This window comes from Mobula hypostoma, chromosome 13 (assembly GCF_963921235.1).
Source record: "Mobula hypostoma chromosome 13, sMobHyp1.1, whole genome shotgun sequence".
Taxonomy (NCBI): Eukaryota; Metazoa; Chordata; class Chondrichthyes; order Myliobatiformes; family Myliobatidae; genus Mobula; species Mobula hypostoma.
Window position 1 is genome coordinate 37462702 of NC_086109.1, and position 14880 is coordinate 37477581.

Here is a 14880-nt window from a genome sequence, read left to right on the forward strand (position 1 = left end):
TTTTCCTCGTAAGTACTGAAGAGTTCCGATAGTCCAATTCCCAATTTTTTTGGAATCCCCAGGTCCTTTTCTCCCCCAACCGTCCCTAGACCAAGGTCATATTCTCCATCTCTCTTTAACTTTACCCAGTTCACTGGAAAATTCACTGAACTACAGCGTTACAATTGTGTCGGGACATTAGTAGGTGTAATCTCCAATAGTCCAGAATGTTTGTTAATCCAGCAAGAGTAATCACAAGAGATTCTGCAGATGCTGGAAATCCAGAGTAGCACATTTAAAATATTGAAGGAACTCAGCCAGTCAGGCAGCACCTATGGAGAGGAATAAAGAGCAGGCATTTCAGGCCAAGACCCTTCATTAGGACTGGAAAAGAAGTGCAGAAGTAGCCAGAAAAAGGAGGTGAGGGGAGGGAAAAAAAAGAGTACAAGCTAGGCGATGGGTGAAACTCTGATATGCTTCTTCCTTCCCTTTCTCCCATGGTCTATTCTCCTTTCCTATCAAATTCCTTCTTTTTCATCCCTTTACCTATTCCACTTACCACCGTTTAGCTTCTCACTTCATAGCCCCTCCCAGCCCACCTGGCTTCACCTATCACCTTCTCCTCCCCACACCTTTATTCTGGCTTCTTCCCCCTTCCTTTCCAGTCTGATGAAGGTCATCTGTTTATTCCTTTCCGTAGATGCTGCTTGGCTTCCTGAGCTCCACTACTAAGAATGCCAGTTTTACTGAAGTCTAACATCACCTCATCTTAAACATATACAAACATCTTGAAACTTCTTTTAATCCTCCCCATATCCAATATTGACATCCAAATTAAAACACTGCAAACATTATTTTCTGGATGTAATTTGAAACCGCAAATTAAACATTTAAATAGTACCCCATGAAATGAAATTTACAATTGAGGATAAAAAGATATTACAAAGTGATTCCTAATATAGCCCACTGACGACATTGTTTACATTGTCAGAGGCTGAAATCGTCCAGGTGCATTATGTAGGATTGGAAAAAAGGCTCTTATCAGCAAAATTAAACCACCTCAAACTTTCTCCAATTTGCATCTGAAGTACTTAAATTTGGATTAGCATCTTTTAATAATACCACAGTCATTTTACTCAAAACCCCAAAAAATTAAAAACATAATTTGTGTGAAATGATAAAAAGACAACAGAATGTATGGATGTATTTATTACAGCGCTAGCCTCAAATGACAAAAGCAACAATACATTAATCACCCGCAGGACAATTATCTGACAAGCTGACTGTACAAGTCAACAAGCTGTTATTATACAGTATGTATCAACGTTATTTGTTTCTTAAAATTGTAGAATAAAGGATTCACTTAAAGCCAGTTATAGTTCAAGTAAAACACACAAGCTATTAGTCCTTCATTCTCCATACACAATAGCAGAGACTGCTAATTTTTAGCGTTTACGGCAAGTACCTGTATTTAAGCAAATTACTATCTAGTACGATATTTATCACAAATCTGTATGTTTTAAAAATTCCAACAATTTGGCTTAACTTTTCATGTACAAAACCGCAATTGAGAACAGATTGTAAACTTATTAAAAGGCAAGTGACAATAAAAACAAAAGCTGATCACTTTTTACGTTACCTGTCAAAAGTAAAAATACTTCAATGTGCAACAACAAGGATGTGCTATTAAAACAGCAGCAGTTTAAATACTTAAGGACATTTGCAGGCAAAAATTAAAAAATTAAATGTGAATGTTAATAGCTTGTCTCATTCCTCATCCTGAGTAGTTGCTACGCTTTGATGGAGTTTCTTTAAAAAATTGTGGCATAAAAGAATCAAATTTTCAAATCAAGTTTAAGCTGTTAAGCATGACCACTACTATTGTATATATCCATAAAAAGCAATTTAAACCTCATCACTGTATTAGTGATAGTGTGTATGAGGCAGCTGTGCCCATTTTATATAACTAATTACAAAAATCCCAAATTCTATAATTTTTCAGTGTGGTTAATCTTTGTCATTGCTGGAAATAGGCACAATCAACTGCAAAGCAGGCTAATGTAACTAAGTATACTGTGAATTTATTTTTGTTCGGTTGCAAGAGATAAATAAAAGTCAGAATGTGGCCACCTGTGGTACTCTCCACCATATTTTCAAATCTGACTGAATCACCAGAATCCAAAGTGGGGAGACAAAAACAACCCGAGGCAGAAAAACTTAGTACCTAGCAACAAAAACAAAAAAATACCTGCAACCTCAAGGCTTGAGTTACAATTGAACAATAAAAATCAATCCTGAACTTTTTCCATAAGCATCTTCTCCATTGAATATGTCAATCTTGTAAACAGCCATGATTTATATCAACTCTTTGTTGATTACATACTTAATGCCACTGACTGATAATCTGGTTATTCCCTATTCTAATATTGGACTATTGGAGAATTGTTGAGGTGAATCAATAAAGCTTTCACCATCTTAATTTTCATTCCAGATTACAACAATGACCACACCACACTCCATCATTTACTGGTAACAGACATTCAATTGATAAGCCTCTTTTCATAATGTTTTATAATTAAACATATGGCTTCACTATAGATGGCCTGCACTCTTTATATAAATTTTATCCACTGTAATAAGCAGGTCCAAACTACACCAAATTATCTTTGAGGTCAAAACAAAGGCCAAGGACATTATGTGGTGAAATGAAAAAGATGTTTACTCAAATGTTGTAACTGAGCCACAGCACAAATCCCCTGAGCATGCTTAGTTGATACAATGAAATGTAAATGTTTTTCAGTACTGGCATTCTGGGAGAAGAAATTTCATCCTACATTGGGACTTGGTAAGCATGCATATTAAAAATAAAAAAGTCCCATTTATATATAACAAAACCCCATTCGTATTGACAGTGGGTAAAGTACCAAGCTTCACAAGGTCAAATTTAGTAACTCAGCTTAATTATATAAAAACATAAAAAAGTGCAAAATAATATTGTACACTCTGTCATGATAAAAACATTTGACCTCTTGTTGGACACCTTTTCAAATCATTTCTTTAGGGAAGGAGGTCGAAGTTAAACATGGCAGGTCCTGGGTATGAGCAAGAAACCAACATCCTTGTCCTCAACTGCGTTTGGTCTTTGAGTGCTGAATGAGCCACTGTAGTGTTATATCTGAAATTAATTTGAAAAGTTAGAAGTGCAAGCAGCATAAAATTGCACACCATGAATACTTGAATAAAATATCACTAATTTGATTTTATCACTACTTTCATTCCAGACTAATTATGGTTATGTTGCATTAATTAAACGTTATCTCAGGCATGAACTGTTTCCTCCATTTAAAGATCATTTCCAAGTGATGATTTTACTAGCTGTATGCAGCATCTCTCAACAGACATTGACACATTCCCAATTCTCAAAACATTAACTAGAATTCAATCTATTAATCAATACACATAAAATATCCGAATATATTTAGAAACAACATGTTCTGGGGAATAATAAGTCAAATACTTTTCACTTCCAAGACCTTTTCTTAAAATAATAAATGGCCAATAGGCACCAAGAAACTAACCCCAATATGCTATATCCAGAGTTGAACTTCAACATTCTATTAAAATTCAGCAACATAAAAGGAACTTTATATTTCACTGAAGCATCTCTTCTTGTACTATTTTATACTACCGGTTTAGTAGAATTTAATTGAAAGGTGCTTTATTGTGCATTGAGCTAGCTTAAAAAAACAAAGTCATCACAAACTGGAAGCATGAAATTCATACTTTGAGCACGAGACAAAAATATTACTAGCTCAGAGAGCAAAACTACATTAGAGCAAAAAAAATCTTTCGTTTTCACCAGTGGTTAGGACTTCCATAAAAAGTAGAATAATTGAAATAGGCTTATTATTGTCTTATGTACTGAGGTACAGTGAATATCTGTTTTGCAAGCCATCCATATTTCATTACACCATGCACTCATATAATACAAAAAAAAGCAATAAATGAAAGCAGAATAAAGTGTTAGTTACAGAGAAAGTGTAGTACAGGCAGATGACAGGTGCAAGTCCATAATGAGATAGATTGTGAAGTCAAGAGAGCCCATTTTACTGTACTAAGGAACCATTTAAGAATCTTATAACAGCTATCTGGGTGGCAGGGTGGAGATACATCTTTATCAAAGGAGGAGTATGGTGCTCCTTCCCTCTGCTAGACGGCAGGTAACATCTGCTTAGCCCACTGATATGAGTCACCTGAAGCCATAGGAGCAACTGGTGCATTTCACAAGTCCTGGTTATGCCAGCCAGACAATCTCTGAAGAGTATTGATAATGGATGGGGACATCTGTCTAGTAAATACACCGCCCAGAAAATGGCAATGACAACACAAACAAAATGCTGGAGGAGCTCAGCTGGCCAGGCAGCATCTACGGAGAAGCGTACAGTTGACAGTTTGGGCCAAGACCCTTCAGCAGAACTGGAGGAGAAAAAAAAATGAGGAGTAGATTTAAAAGGTAGGGGGAGGGGAGAGAGAAACACAAGGTGATCTGTGAAACCAGGAGTGGGAGGGATGAAGTAAAGAGCTGGAAAATTGATTGGTAAAAATAAGATACAGGGCTTGCAAGTAGAATAAGTGCTACACCTGCCCCTACACCTCCTCCCTCACTACCATTCAGGGTCCTAAAATGTCCTTCCATGTGAGGTATCACTTCATCTGTGAGTCTGTTGGGATCATATACTGTGTTTGGTACTCCCAGTGTGGCCTCTTTTATATTGGTGATTGGGAGATGGGATGTAGATTGGGAGACCACATTGCTGAGCTCCTACTAGAAAAAGCGGGATCTCCCAGTGGCCACCCAATTCCTCTTCCCATTCCCATTCCAATATTTCAATCCATGGCCTCCTCTATGGCCGTGATGAAGCCATACTCAGGTTGGAGGAACAACACCTTATATTCCGTCTGGGTAGCCTCCAACCTGATGGCATGAACATCGATTTCTCCAACTTCCAGTAATGGCCTCTCCCCTCTTCCTCATCATTCCCCATCCCCTTTTCCCACTCTCACCTTATCTCCTTGCTTGCCCATTGCCTCCCTTGGTGCTCCTCCCCCTACTTTCCTTCTTCCATGGCCTTGTCTTCTCCTATCAGACTCCCCCTTCTCCAACCCTGTATCTCTTTCACCAATCAACTTCCCTGCTCCTTACTACACCCCTCTCCCTCCCAGTTTCACCCATCTCCTTGTGTTTCTCTCTCCCTCCTCCCCCCCACCTTCTAAATCTTTTTTTCTCCAGTCCTGCTGAAGGGTCTCGGCCCAAAAATGTCAACCGTACTTTTTTCCCATAGATGCTGCCTGGCCTGCTGAGTTCCTCCAGCATTTTGTGTGTACTACTTGGATTTCCAGCATCTGCAGATTTTCTCTTGTTTAAGATGGCAATGATAAACCATTTCTGTTGAAATATTTGCCAAGAACAATCATGGTCATGGATCACCTATGTCATATGATATGACACATAATGAATGAATGATAACAGCTGTCTTTCAGAGCTTTATTTCAAATAATAATTATAATAAAGCAGTGAATTCGTGGATTCTCTATTTCGCTTTGCATATCCTTCACAGTATAATAAAGAGGAGTTCAGAGAATTCCTACATTTTAGTACTATTTACAACAGTCATGAAAGCCAAAATACAGACAAAGGAATAGAGACAAAGAAGCTTCAAGCGGAATTTTAAAAAATATGGCATTAAATGTTTTTGACTATTATCATAACAACATAAAAGGGGCATGTATCTAACATCCTTGAACATACTGCACAGTTTTTGAACAGATTTAAAGTGGTGATGGCTGGATTCTCGATAAGCAAGGGTGAAATATTACAGGGGGCAGAAAGGAATTTGAAATTAAGGTTACAGTCAGATTAACCATGACTTATCGAATTATATGGGAGACTTGAGGCCTGGGTGGTCTATCCCTGCTTCTAATTAAAAGCAATAAAGGGATTGCTGACAATGAAAAAGACCCCCTCCACTTCAGCATCCAGCATTTAAAGAACACCGTATAAATAATAAAACTGATGGAAAAGGGGAAAATCCAATTTTGTCCAGCATAACCATTTTTAAAAACGAAGCTTAGGGCTATGCTCCTAACCTACCAGCAGCAATGTAATGTCGAGGGATTTCTGTTTCTCATTTTCATAAGCAACCTTTCGTGTGTCTCGCTACTGACCAAATCATAACTTTATTTGTTGTAAGACAAACAAAGCTGAAAAAGAGATCAAGAGAATGGGTAATAGGAAAATGAATACTTCATTATTTTCAGCAGTGCTCATAAAGGTAATGTTTAAAAAAAAGCGCTAATAAAACTGTTGCCATCTGTCACTATACCATTAAGATGGGAAATGCTCAATTTAAAAGATTCTATATATAATCTCATTAATCATATCTGACATCATGAGAATCTTATTAAAACTGGAAATATTGCCAGAAATATGAAAGCTAAAATTTTATCATCACTTGACTTAGATTTTCACAAAAATTTGCACTGTCTTTATGGCGAGATATAGCAGTGATGCCAAGTTCAGAGAAATCAGCCTGCAGTAAAAGTGATCTCTATTGAGGAATGGACTTGATAAATGATAGTGCGTTCCTTCCTATGAGCACAAAATAGTCAAGTTCACTTACACCAAAGTCAGAAGTCAGGAGGATCAACTTTCACCCCAAGAACAAAGCAAACAACTTGGGGTGAATTGTAATGTGACACACAGAATTTCTACATTGTCAAGGCTTTGGATAAAATATTAAAATCTCTGGTATGTTTCTTCCATTAATTAAGATGAACATAAAGGATCCTATGGCATCACTTGGAAGAACATTATTCTGGCTAATATTATTAGTCATTATTTTGGCCAGTCTTATTCCCTCAACAATTAAATCAAATAAACAGCTGCTTATTATTTGATTCTTGTTTGCAGGATCTTGCTTTGTACAAAATGAAGCACATTCCCAATGGCAACAGCACTAAAACACTTCTGGGGATCTTCATAAAGATATTAGCTTTGTATCTCACTTGTCCATCTCTGCACTTCATGTACTTACATCTTGTTGTTTCAGAGTTCAGCAGTTTACTCTTAGCCCAATAATTTGTCAGAATGGCTCCAATGAGATTTGGCTTCCAACCAATTGATGCCACAATTTAACAAAATGCTAAAGGCAATCAAAACTACAAACCTTATAACCTTACATTCATTAAATTTACATTATCTATTACAAGATGTTTACAGTACTTGTGCAAAACTATATTAATATTTTGTGGTTTAACAATGACTTCTGACAAAAGGTCTCGAGTTTTCTGTTAACTTTGTTTCTTTCTTCACAGATGCTGTAAAACCAGCTGAGCATCTCCAGCAATTGTTGGTATTTTACCTAATTTATGCTCTAAGTCTCTATTAAAAATGAAATGTATGAATTGTGTTTACAAGATAGAATAAAGGTATATTAAATTTAGTTTAGCATAGGATCATTGTTGATTACATGCAGATTATTAAAAAGATCCACCTGTCAGATACAGTAACTGTATCAAAGCTGTTTGAGATAGAAATATAACAAGGCTTACACTGTCAAAGGCTTCCAAGATTTTCTTTTTAATATCTTACAAATAACAGATGGATTTTTAATTTTTATCCTACAAAGAAAAGTACATCTTACATTTCATCTAACATGCCCTACTCTTTAGTAAATTTGCTCTGAAGGCACAGCGCCAAAACCATTGGCAAATGAAAGCAAAGTGAAAAAAAATCCTCTTACAAAATGCAGCCACAGCCTGATTGAATTGCAAATCTAGACTCCAGCTGTCCTGTACAACTGAATGGAAAAATGGGAGGCAGATCAAAGGACCTGACCTAGATCTTTATTTTTCACATGACCTGCCTATTCAAAGTTCGCTGGTGCGCAAGAGATGATCATCTACATATTCTTTAATTTGCTCAGAAGCAATTACCTATGTTATCCTTCTCCTTGCAGGAGATGGAATAGCAGCAGATTTCTCGGTCTTGAATAGCAGACAGGTTCCTAGCAAAATGAAACAAAGGGAAGTATTAATTGTGAAATGTTCACAGAACCTTGAATATCTTGAAATGTCCATTATTCCAATCTGAATAATTATATAATCGATAGAATATAATTATATAGTTGTAGAATTTAGATAGGATTAAATAGTGAAAAAGATTAAATTTAGTTTGCCAACCCTATTAATGCTTAATACAGGGAAAATTATTTGCTCTGAATTAAATAAGCCTTCAGAAAAAACATCGATAAGATTTAAAAAATATCCTGAGATAAGCCCATTTTGTAGTTTGTTGAGGGTTTACTTCTAAATGTAGATACAAATTTAAAAAAATAATTATACAAGAGGAACAACAGAGCACACCACCAACTGCACATTGAAATTGTTTCAGTTGAATACTTCATTTTATATGCACACCACCACATGAATGTCAAGAAATCTACTTAATGCAATCATCTTTGAAGGTGGGAGAAAACGATAATATTTGTTTTAGTGCAATTCTTGAACTGAAGGAAACACTAGCTCGGCAACACTAATTAATGCAATTTGGCTTTTGTAGGTCTAGCAGAAATTTTAAAAAATAGATAGAAGAATCAAATTTTTGTTCTGGAAAAAGAGATTCCAATCAAAAGGAGAAATTATGTCAGAAGATGTTTTATCTTCTTCTGGAAAACCAAATTTTTAGAAGTGATTTATGTCAACTGTTCCAGATATAAACGGTTACAGGTTTCAATGGACAAGGAGATGACTGAAAAAATGCACCCTGAATTCAGGAGTTGACATTCAGAACATCATTGTGAATTTTGAATGATAACATTTCTGGGATGGCACCAGAAAGCACTAAGTTCATACAGGGTTATCCTCTACCATGAAGCCCCAACATGCCACAATAATTTGAATTGATTCTGATCGATTAGAGTTAGTATTTCAAAAGCTATGAGCTTTGAAAAGTCGCAGAACTGCAGAAACTCACGTTTTGAAAGATCAAACAACAAAACACTTCAATAACTAAAAGAACAACTGGATTTGGATAATTATGTTCATCGTGGTAAAGAACAGGGTCAACGTTCATTCAGGAAGAAACAAAGACAAGAGAAACTGTAGATGCTCTGTGGAGGCAAAAGGTATTCAGGTTGAGGTTGAGCTCCTGCATCAGGACTAAGGGAGAAGAATGACTGCTAGTATATAAAAGCAAAAGGGAGAGGTGAGACAGAGGCTGGTAGGTGGATGGAACCAGATAAAAAGGGGTAGGATAATAGGCAGATGGAACAAAGTGGAAAAGGAGAAGATGAGAAAGATGAACAAAGGGAGAATTCAGTTGGAAAGCTGAGTGTTAGGAAGAGCACTGGAAATGTGGATTACCTGAAATTGGAAAATTCAATGTTCCTACCATTGCGTTGTAAGCTATTCAAGTGGGACATCAGATGCCGTCTTATAATTTGTGCTTGATCTTGATACACAGGGCAATGTCGTACATGTGAGAGTAGGGAGGAGTGTTAAGATGAGATGTAACCAGAAACTTGAAATGCTTATTGCAGAGAACTCCACAAAATAGACATCTGGTTGATGCTAGGATTCACCCGAGTAGAAGTAAATCAGTAGGAAGAGGTGAATATCTGCCTCACATGGAATAGCTGTTTTAAGTTCCCAGTTGCTGCTGAGGGAGGAGGTGTAGAGACAGGTGTCAGACTTCCTTTGGTTGCAGGGGAAAAGGAAGGATGAGAAGGAATGAGCAAATCAGGGAGTCAAGAACAGAGTGATCCCAGAAGGCACAGAGGGGGAACAAATGCAGAAAATCAGTTTCAGCAAACCACCCAAATGTGATGTATTTAATTTTTTGAAATGCTTATGACACTTTTGAACTAAATGTAACATAGATCTTGGCTGATACTCAGTTGCCAAATTGGTTTATTTTTATCACATGTACCAAGGTACAATGATAAACTTACCTTGCATACCAATCAATTCATTACAACAGTGCAAAGTAAAACATTAACAGTGCAAAATAAAATGTTAGTTACAGAGAAAGTGCAGCTGTGCAGTGCAGGTAGACAATAAGGCACAAGGTTATAACAAAGTAGATTGTGAGATCAAGACACTTTCTTATAATAGGCAACCATTTAAATGTCCTGTACCAGTGGGATAGAAGATAAAAAGCTATACATTGATTTAAATTTTTTCATCTCATTTTAGTTTTCTAATTAAATCTGTGATCTTCGATTACTGATTTTTCTGCTAATGGAAGCAGCCTTTACACTCTCCAGTAAAGATTTTTGAAACCTTTCAAACCCAATAAGAGAGGCAAATTGCTGCAATTCTCTTCCTCAGAAGGTTGTAAATGCTAGATCACTGAAGATAATTAAAGAACTAGATATATCTTTGAATGGTGGTGAATTTAGGATTATAGGAAACTAGCACAAATGAGCTGAGGCCTGTGACAAATCCACCATGATAACATCGAATGGTAGAGCAGGTCTGAGGGTGAGGTAACTTACCCAAGATCCCAGTTGATTTTGTTCATTTATCAAGGAGAACAAATCCTACTTCACTAGTTCTAGAAGCGTTACATCTCTAGTTGTGTTTCATTAAATCTCTCCAAGGCCTTCCTGATATGAGGGGTGATTGATAAGTTTGTCGCCTAAGGTAGAAGGAGTTAATTTTAGAAAACCTAGCACATTTATTTTTCCTACATTTACACACGTAGTCCAGCAATCGTGGAGCATACGGATCCCTTCTTTGTAGAAGTCGGTGTCTTAGACTTCCAGAAAGTGGTCCACAGCAGGGGTGATTGATAAGTTCATGGCCTACAGTAGAAGGAGATGAGTTAATAACTTCAAACTTTCTCCACTTTCACTCAAAGAGTTGAACTGCACGTGCATATAACAAGAGCTGTATAACCCATCTCCTTCTACCTAAGGCCACAAACTTATCAATCACCCCTGCTGTGGACCACCTGGAGGTCCAAGTCGCTCTCGTTACATGTACGTGCAGTTCAACTCTTTGAGTGATGATGCAGAAAGTTCGAAGTTAATAACTTATCTCCTTCTACCTTAGGCCACGAACTTATCAATCTCCCCTACTACAAAGAAGGGATCCGTATGCTCCACGACCGCTGGACTAAGTGTGTACACGTAGGAGGAGACTATGTTGAAAAATAAATGTGCTAGGTTTTCTAAAATTGACACCTTCTACCCTAGGCCACAAACTTATCAATCACTCCTCGTATATGAATAACTAATTGTAATGCACCAGATGAGCCCTAACCACTATGTTTATTTTTGATGTTTATCTCTACCAAACCAGGTCATTAATGCTAAAAACTGAAGTGCTCTGATTTTCCAAGAGACTCCATCATAAATTCTAGATAATTCTCTAACAATGCCAATAACTTGATGATTACTTCAAGTCCTTTGTTTTGGCATTGCCTGCCTTTACCTCTTGTTCTTACCAATGTATGATCAATTCCACTAGTGACAGCAAAACTTTGGCATCTGTAGACATGATATCTTTCATGCTTCAGACACTGGCAAGACCACCTTGGATTACTTAACTCCATTTCACAAGCAAAATCCTCCACCTCACCCAACAATTCTCCTTTAGCTTTTCAACTGCTGATTTTCCTGACCTTAACAATGTGTTTATTTGTGGTCATCAATCATACCACTGAACACGTAATCTCCTACTCTGATAACTCCTTTGATTATTTACTAGGTCCAGAGTCTCAAGTGTCTTGACTGCGGAGTTTTGAGCACCATGCATCTGTTGCCATATCTGACTTGATAATTTAGTGAAAAAAATGTACCTACTCCTTCAAGAATTTACCTACTACTTGAAGAATGAAAACAAGTTAAAAGCCAGAAACTATGCTCTGATGAAGCACCCTGGAGCTGAAATACTCTCTTTCTACAAATATCAACTGTCCTGCTGTGTCTCCATGATTTTGCTTTTATTCTTATGTAACAGTCAAATATTCACCTACTTTACTCACCTTCAATGCAAAAAAGCTGTTCCTCCTTCCACCCATCTCTCCAAATCCTACCATGCAACTGTAAAACCTCTCCAACCAAATTCTTAGTTACCTTATGTACTGTAAATCTGCCTGTTGGGTTTAACTATTCTTTACAGTTCTCTGGGCCTGTAGATATTTCAAAGGCACTTCTCCACAGAAAGGTTTATATAGCTGCACTGACATCATCTTGATTAAAAGCCATCAATCCCACTAACCTACTTTAATCTTTATGATATTCAATATATAGAGAAGCCCAACTTTCTCCAATGTTCACTTTCATGGAACTCCCATGCATGATCTCACTGTTTTCTGTTAATCTGGTCAGGAAAGGGCATTTAATCAGCACACCTTGATCTGCATGTTGCATTTTGCTGGCATTATCACCAGTTTTCAAAGGAAAAAATTATGTCAGCATTTATGACACTTTATGACATTTAGACAGTTGTACATATCATATTAATGTTGTCACGGAGGAGCAAGAACATCTATAGGGTTTCTGTCAGCTGCAGTATTTTTTTGTTTTCATTTTATCTTCTACGAGCATTAAAAAAAATCTACTTACATTTTTTCAATCAGCTCTTTCTCATCCAGTGCGTTGGGCAGGTCTCGTTTGTTCCCCAGGACTAGCACCTAAGAGAAAAAAAAACTCATCAGTTTATTCACAAAGTAAAATATACACCAACTCAGAAAAGTAAAATTTTACAATAATACATCTTGCATCAAAAGTTAGGACTTCAAATTTATCTTTCTTCATATGAATGTATAGTCAAAATATTACGAAAGTCATCAAACATCCTCCAAACAACTGCCAATGGAATTACGAATCATTCAAAGTCAATGAATTAAAGCAGGAGCGTTTTCAGTCAAAATATATGTGAATACCTATTCCAACTAAAAGAATTGTAATAACTTACATACTGTTAATTATCTAGCAATATATGTGCTGACAAGAACTGTCCATTCAATATTATAGAAAGCATAAATTGCATTCCTATTTCATTGTAAATGGTGTTTAAAAAGCACTTAACTCTTACAATCTCAACAATATCTGTAACTCTTAATTTGGTGTCAGGAATGCATAATTAGATGCCAGGTACATCACCATTTCTGTCCTGCATACTGGCATCAACCTAGTCATTTCCTGGTGGTCTGGGTGATCAAACCAGATTATGTGATTTGAAAAATTTCAAGAAAATGTAATGATCATGGACAAACTATCCTAGTTAGAATTAGATTAGTGCACATCAGAAATAATGCAATCAATATAATCATATCTGTGGTCTTGCAAATTCTGTTCTTAGCCATAAGAAATGTTAAAATTTAGTTTAATAATGAACAACCAGCCTCTGAAATCAGTGTTCTAAATTTAAATAAAGGCAGTTACAGAAGCACAAGGGCAGAGTTCGCTGAACCAGCTTCAGTGACATACTTAATGACATAGAACAGTACAGCATAGTAACAGCACACAGCATTCTCAAACTAATTACTCTCCTAATCCTTTTTCCCTGCCCACAGACCATATCCCTCCATTTCTGCATACTCACATGCCTAAGATCTTTTTTGCATGCCTCTATCAGATCTGCCAATACCTAACAAGGCATTCAGGCATCATCACTCTCTCTGTTTAAAAATAAGTTTCCCCACACATCTTCTTTTAACTCCCTCACCCCCACTTAAATGTGTATCTTCTAGTACAGGTGTCCCCCGCTTTTCGCTTTACAAAACCTTGCTGTTACTTAAGACCTACATTAGTTACCCGTTTTCGCTAACAGAAGGTGTTTTCACTGTTACGAGAAAAAGCAGCACGTGCCCCGAGCAGCCAACCTTCTCCCCCGGAACGGCATTCTCGCCGGCATTGTTTAAACACGTGCCTGTGAGCAGCCGTTAGCAAGATGAGTTCTAAGGTATCAGAAAAACCTAAAAGAGCTTGTAAGGGTGTTGCACTTAGCGTAAAACTAGACATAAATAGGCGTTTTGATCATGGTGAACAAAGTAAGGACAAAGTCAGTTTGCCTTGTGGAAGTTGACAAATGTGATGTTGAAGAGGTTTTGGCATCCCACAACGAAGAACTGATAGATGAAGAGCTGATGCAATTGGAAGAGGAAAGAATAACAATCGAAAGCGAATGCAGTAGCAAACAGACCGAAAGTGAAGTCGTCCAGGAACTGAACGTGAAGCAACTGCATGAGATGATAGAAAAATGTCAAGCATACTGTCGTTTTTCAAGCCTTCCACATCAGCCACAGCAGATGACGAACCTCGACCTTCGACATCGAGGCAGGCAGACACAGAAGATGATGACCTGCCTGCCCTGATGGAAACAGACGACAATGAGATGACACCCCACTGTCCCACCACCCCAACCCCCGGGCCGCGAACCGACACACTGCCGCGCAGAATGCAGCGGTAGCCGAGACACACCTAACACATCTTTAAGAGGAAAGCCAAAATAAACAAGCTTATTAATTGGGTGCCGCCCGGCACGTAAATATCGGCCCAGATCAGAGGCGATTGTCAATTGCGTTGCCTTTGATCAAGGCCGACATTTACGTGCCGGGCAGCACCTAATTAATTAGCTTGTTTATTTCAGCTTTTTTCTTAAAGATGTGCTGGGTGCCTCCCGGCCACCGCTGTACCACTGCATTCTCCGCAGATCGGCATCGGTCGGCAACCTGGAGGTCAGGGACCACTGCACCACCCCAACCTCCGATGACTCAGCCTAACACACAATCATGAGTGTGCTCGGCGCTGTCTTCCCAATTCCGGTAAGTGATGCTACACTGTAAATACATTATTTCTACTTTATATAGGCTGTGTATTATTGTGTGTT

The 14880-nt window shown here is 37.6% G+C and overlaps 1 protein-coding gene across 1 annotated transcript in view; it reads right to left on the minus strand.

Moving 5' to 3' along the window:
• Positions 1–1180: 1180 nt before the first annotated feature.
• Positions 1181–14880, minus strand: part of LOC134355542 (ADP-ribosylation factor-like protein 8A) — a 61446-nt gene continuing 47746 nt past the window's right edge. The window contains exons 5-7 of the mRNA XM_063065554.1: positions 12612–12679; positions 7975–8045; positions 1181–3154 (exon numbers count right to left, since the gene is read on the minus strand). Of these exons, the coding sequence (XP_062921624.1) occupies positions 3105–3154; positions 7975–8045; positions 12612–12679 (189 nt within the window). The 3' untranslated portion in view covers positions 1181–3104. The remainder of the gene's footprint in view (positions 3155–7974; positions 8046–12611; positions 12680–14880) is intronic.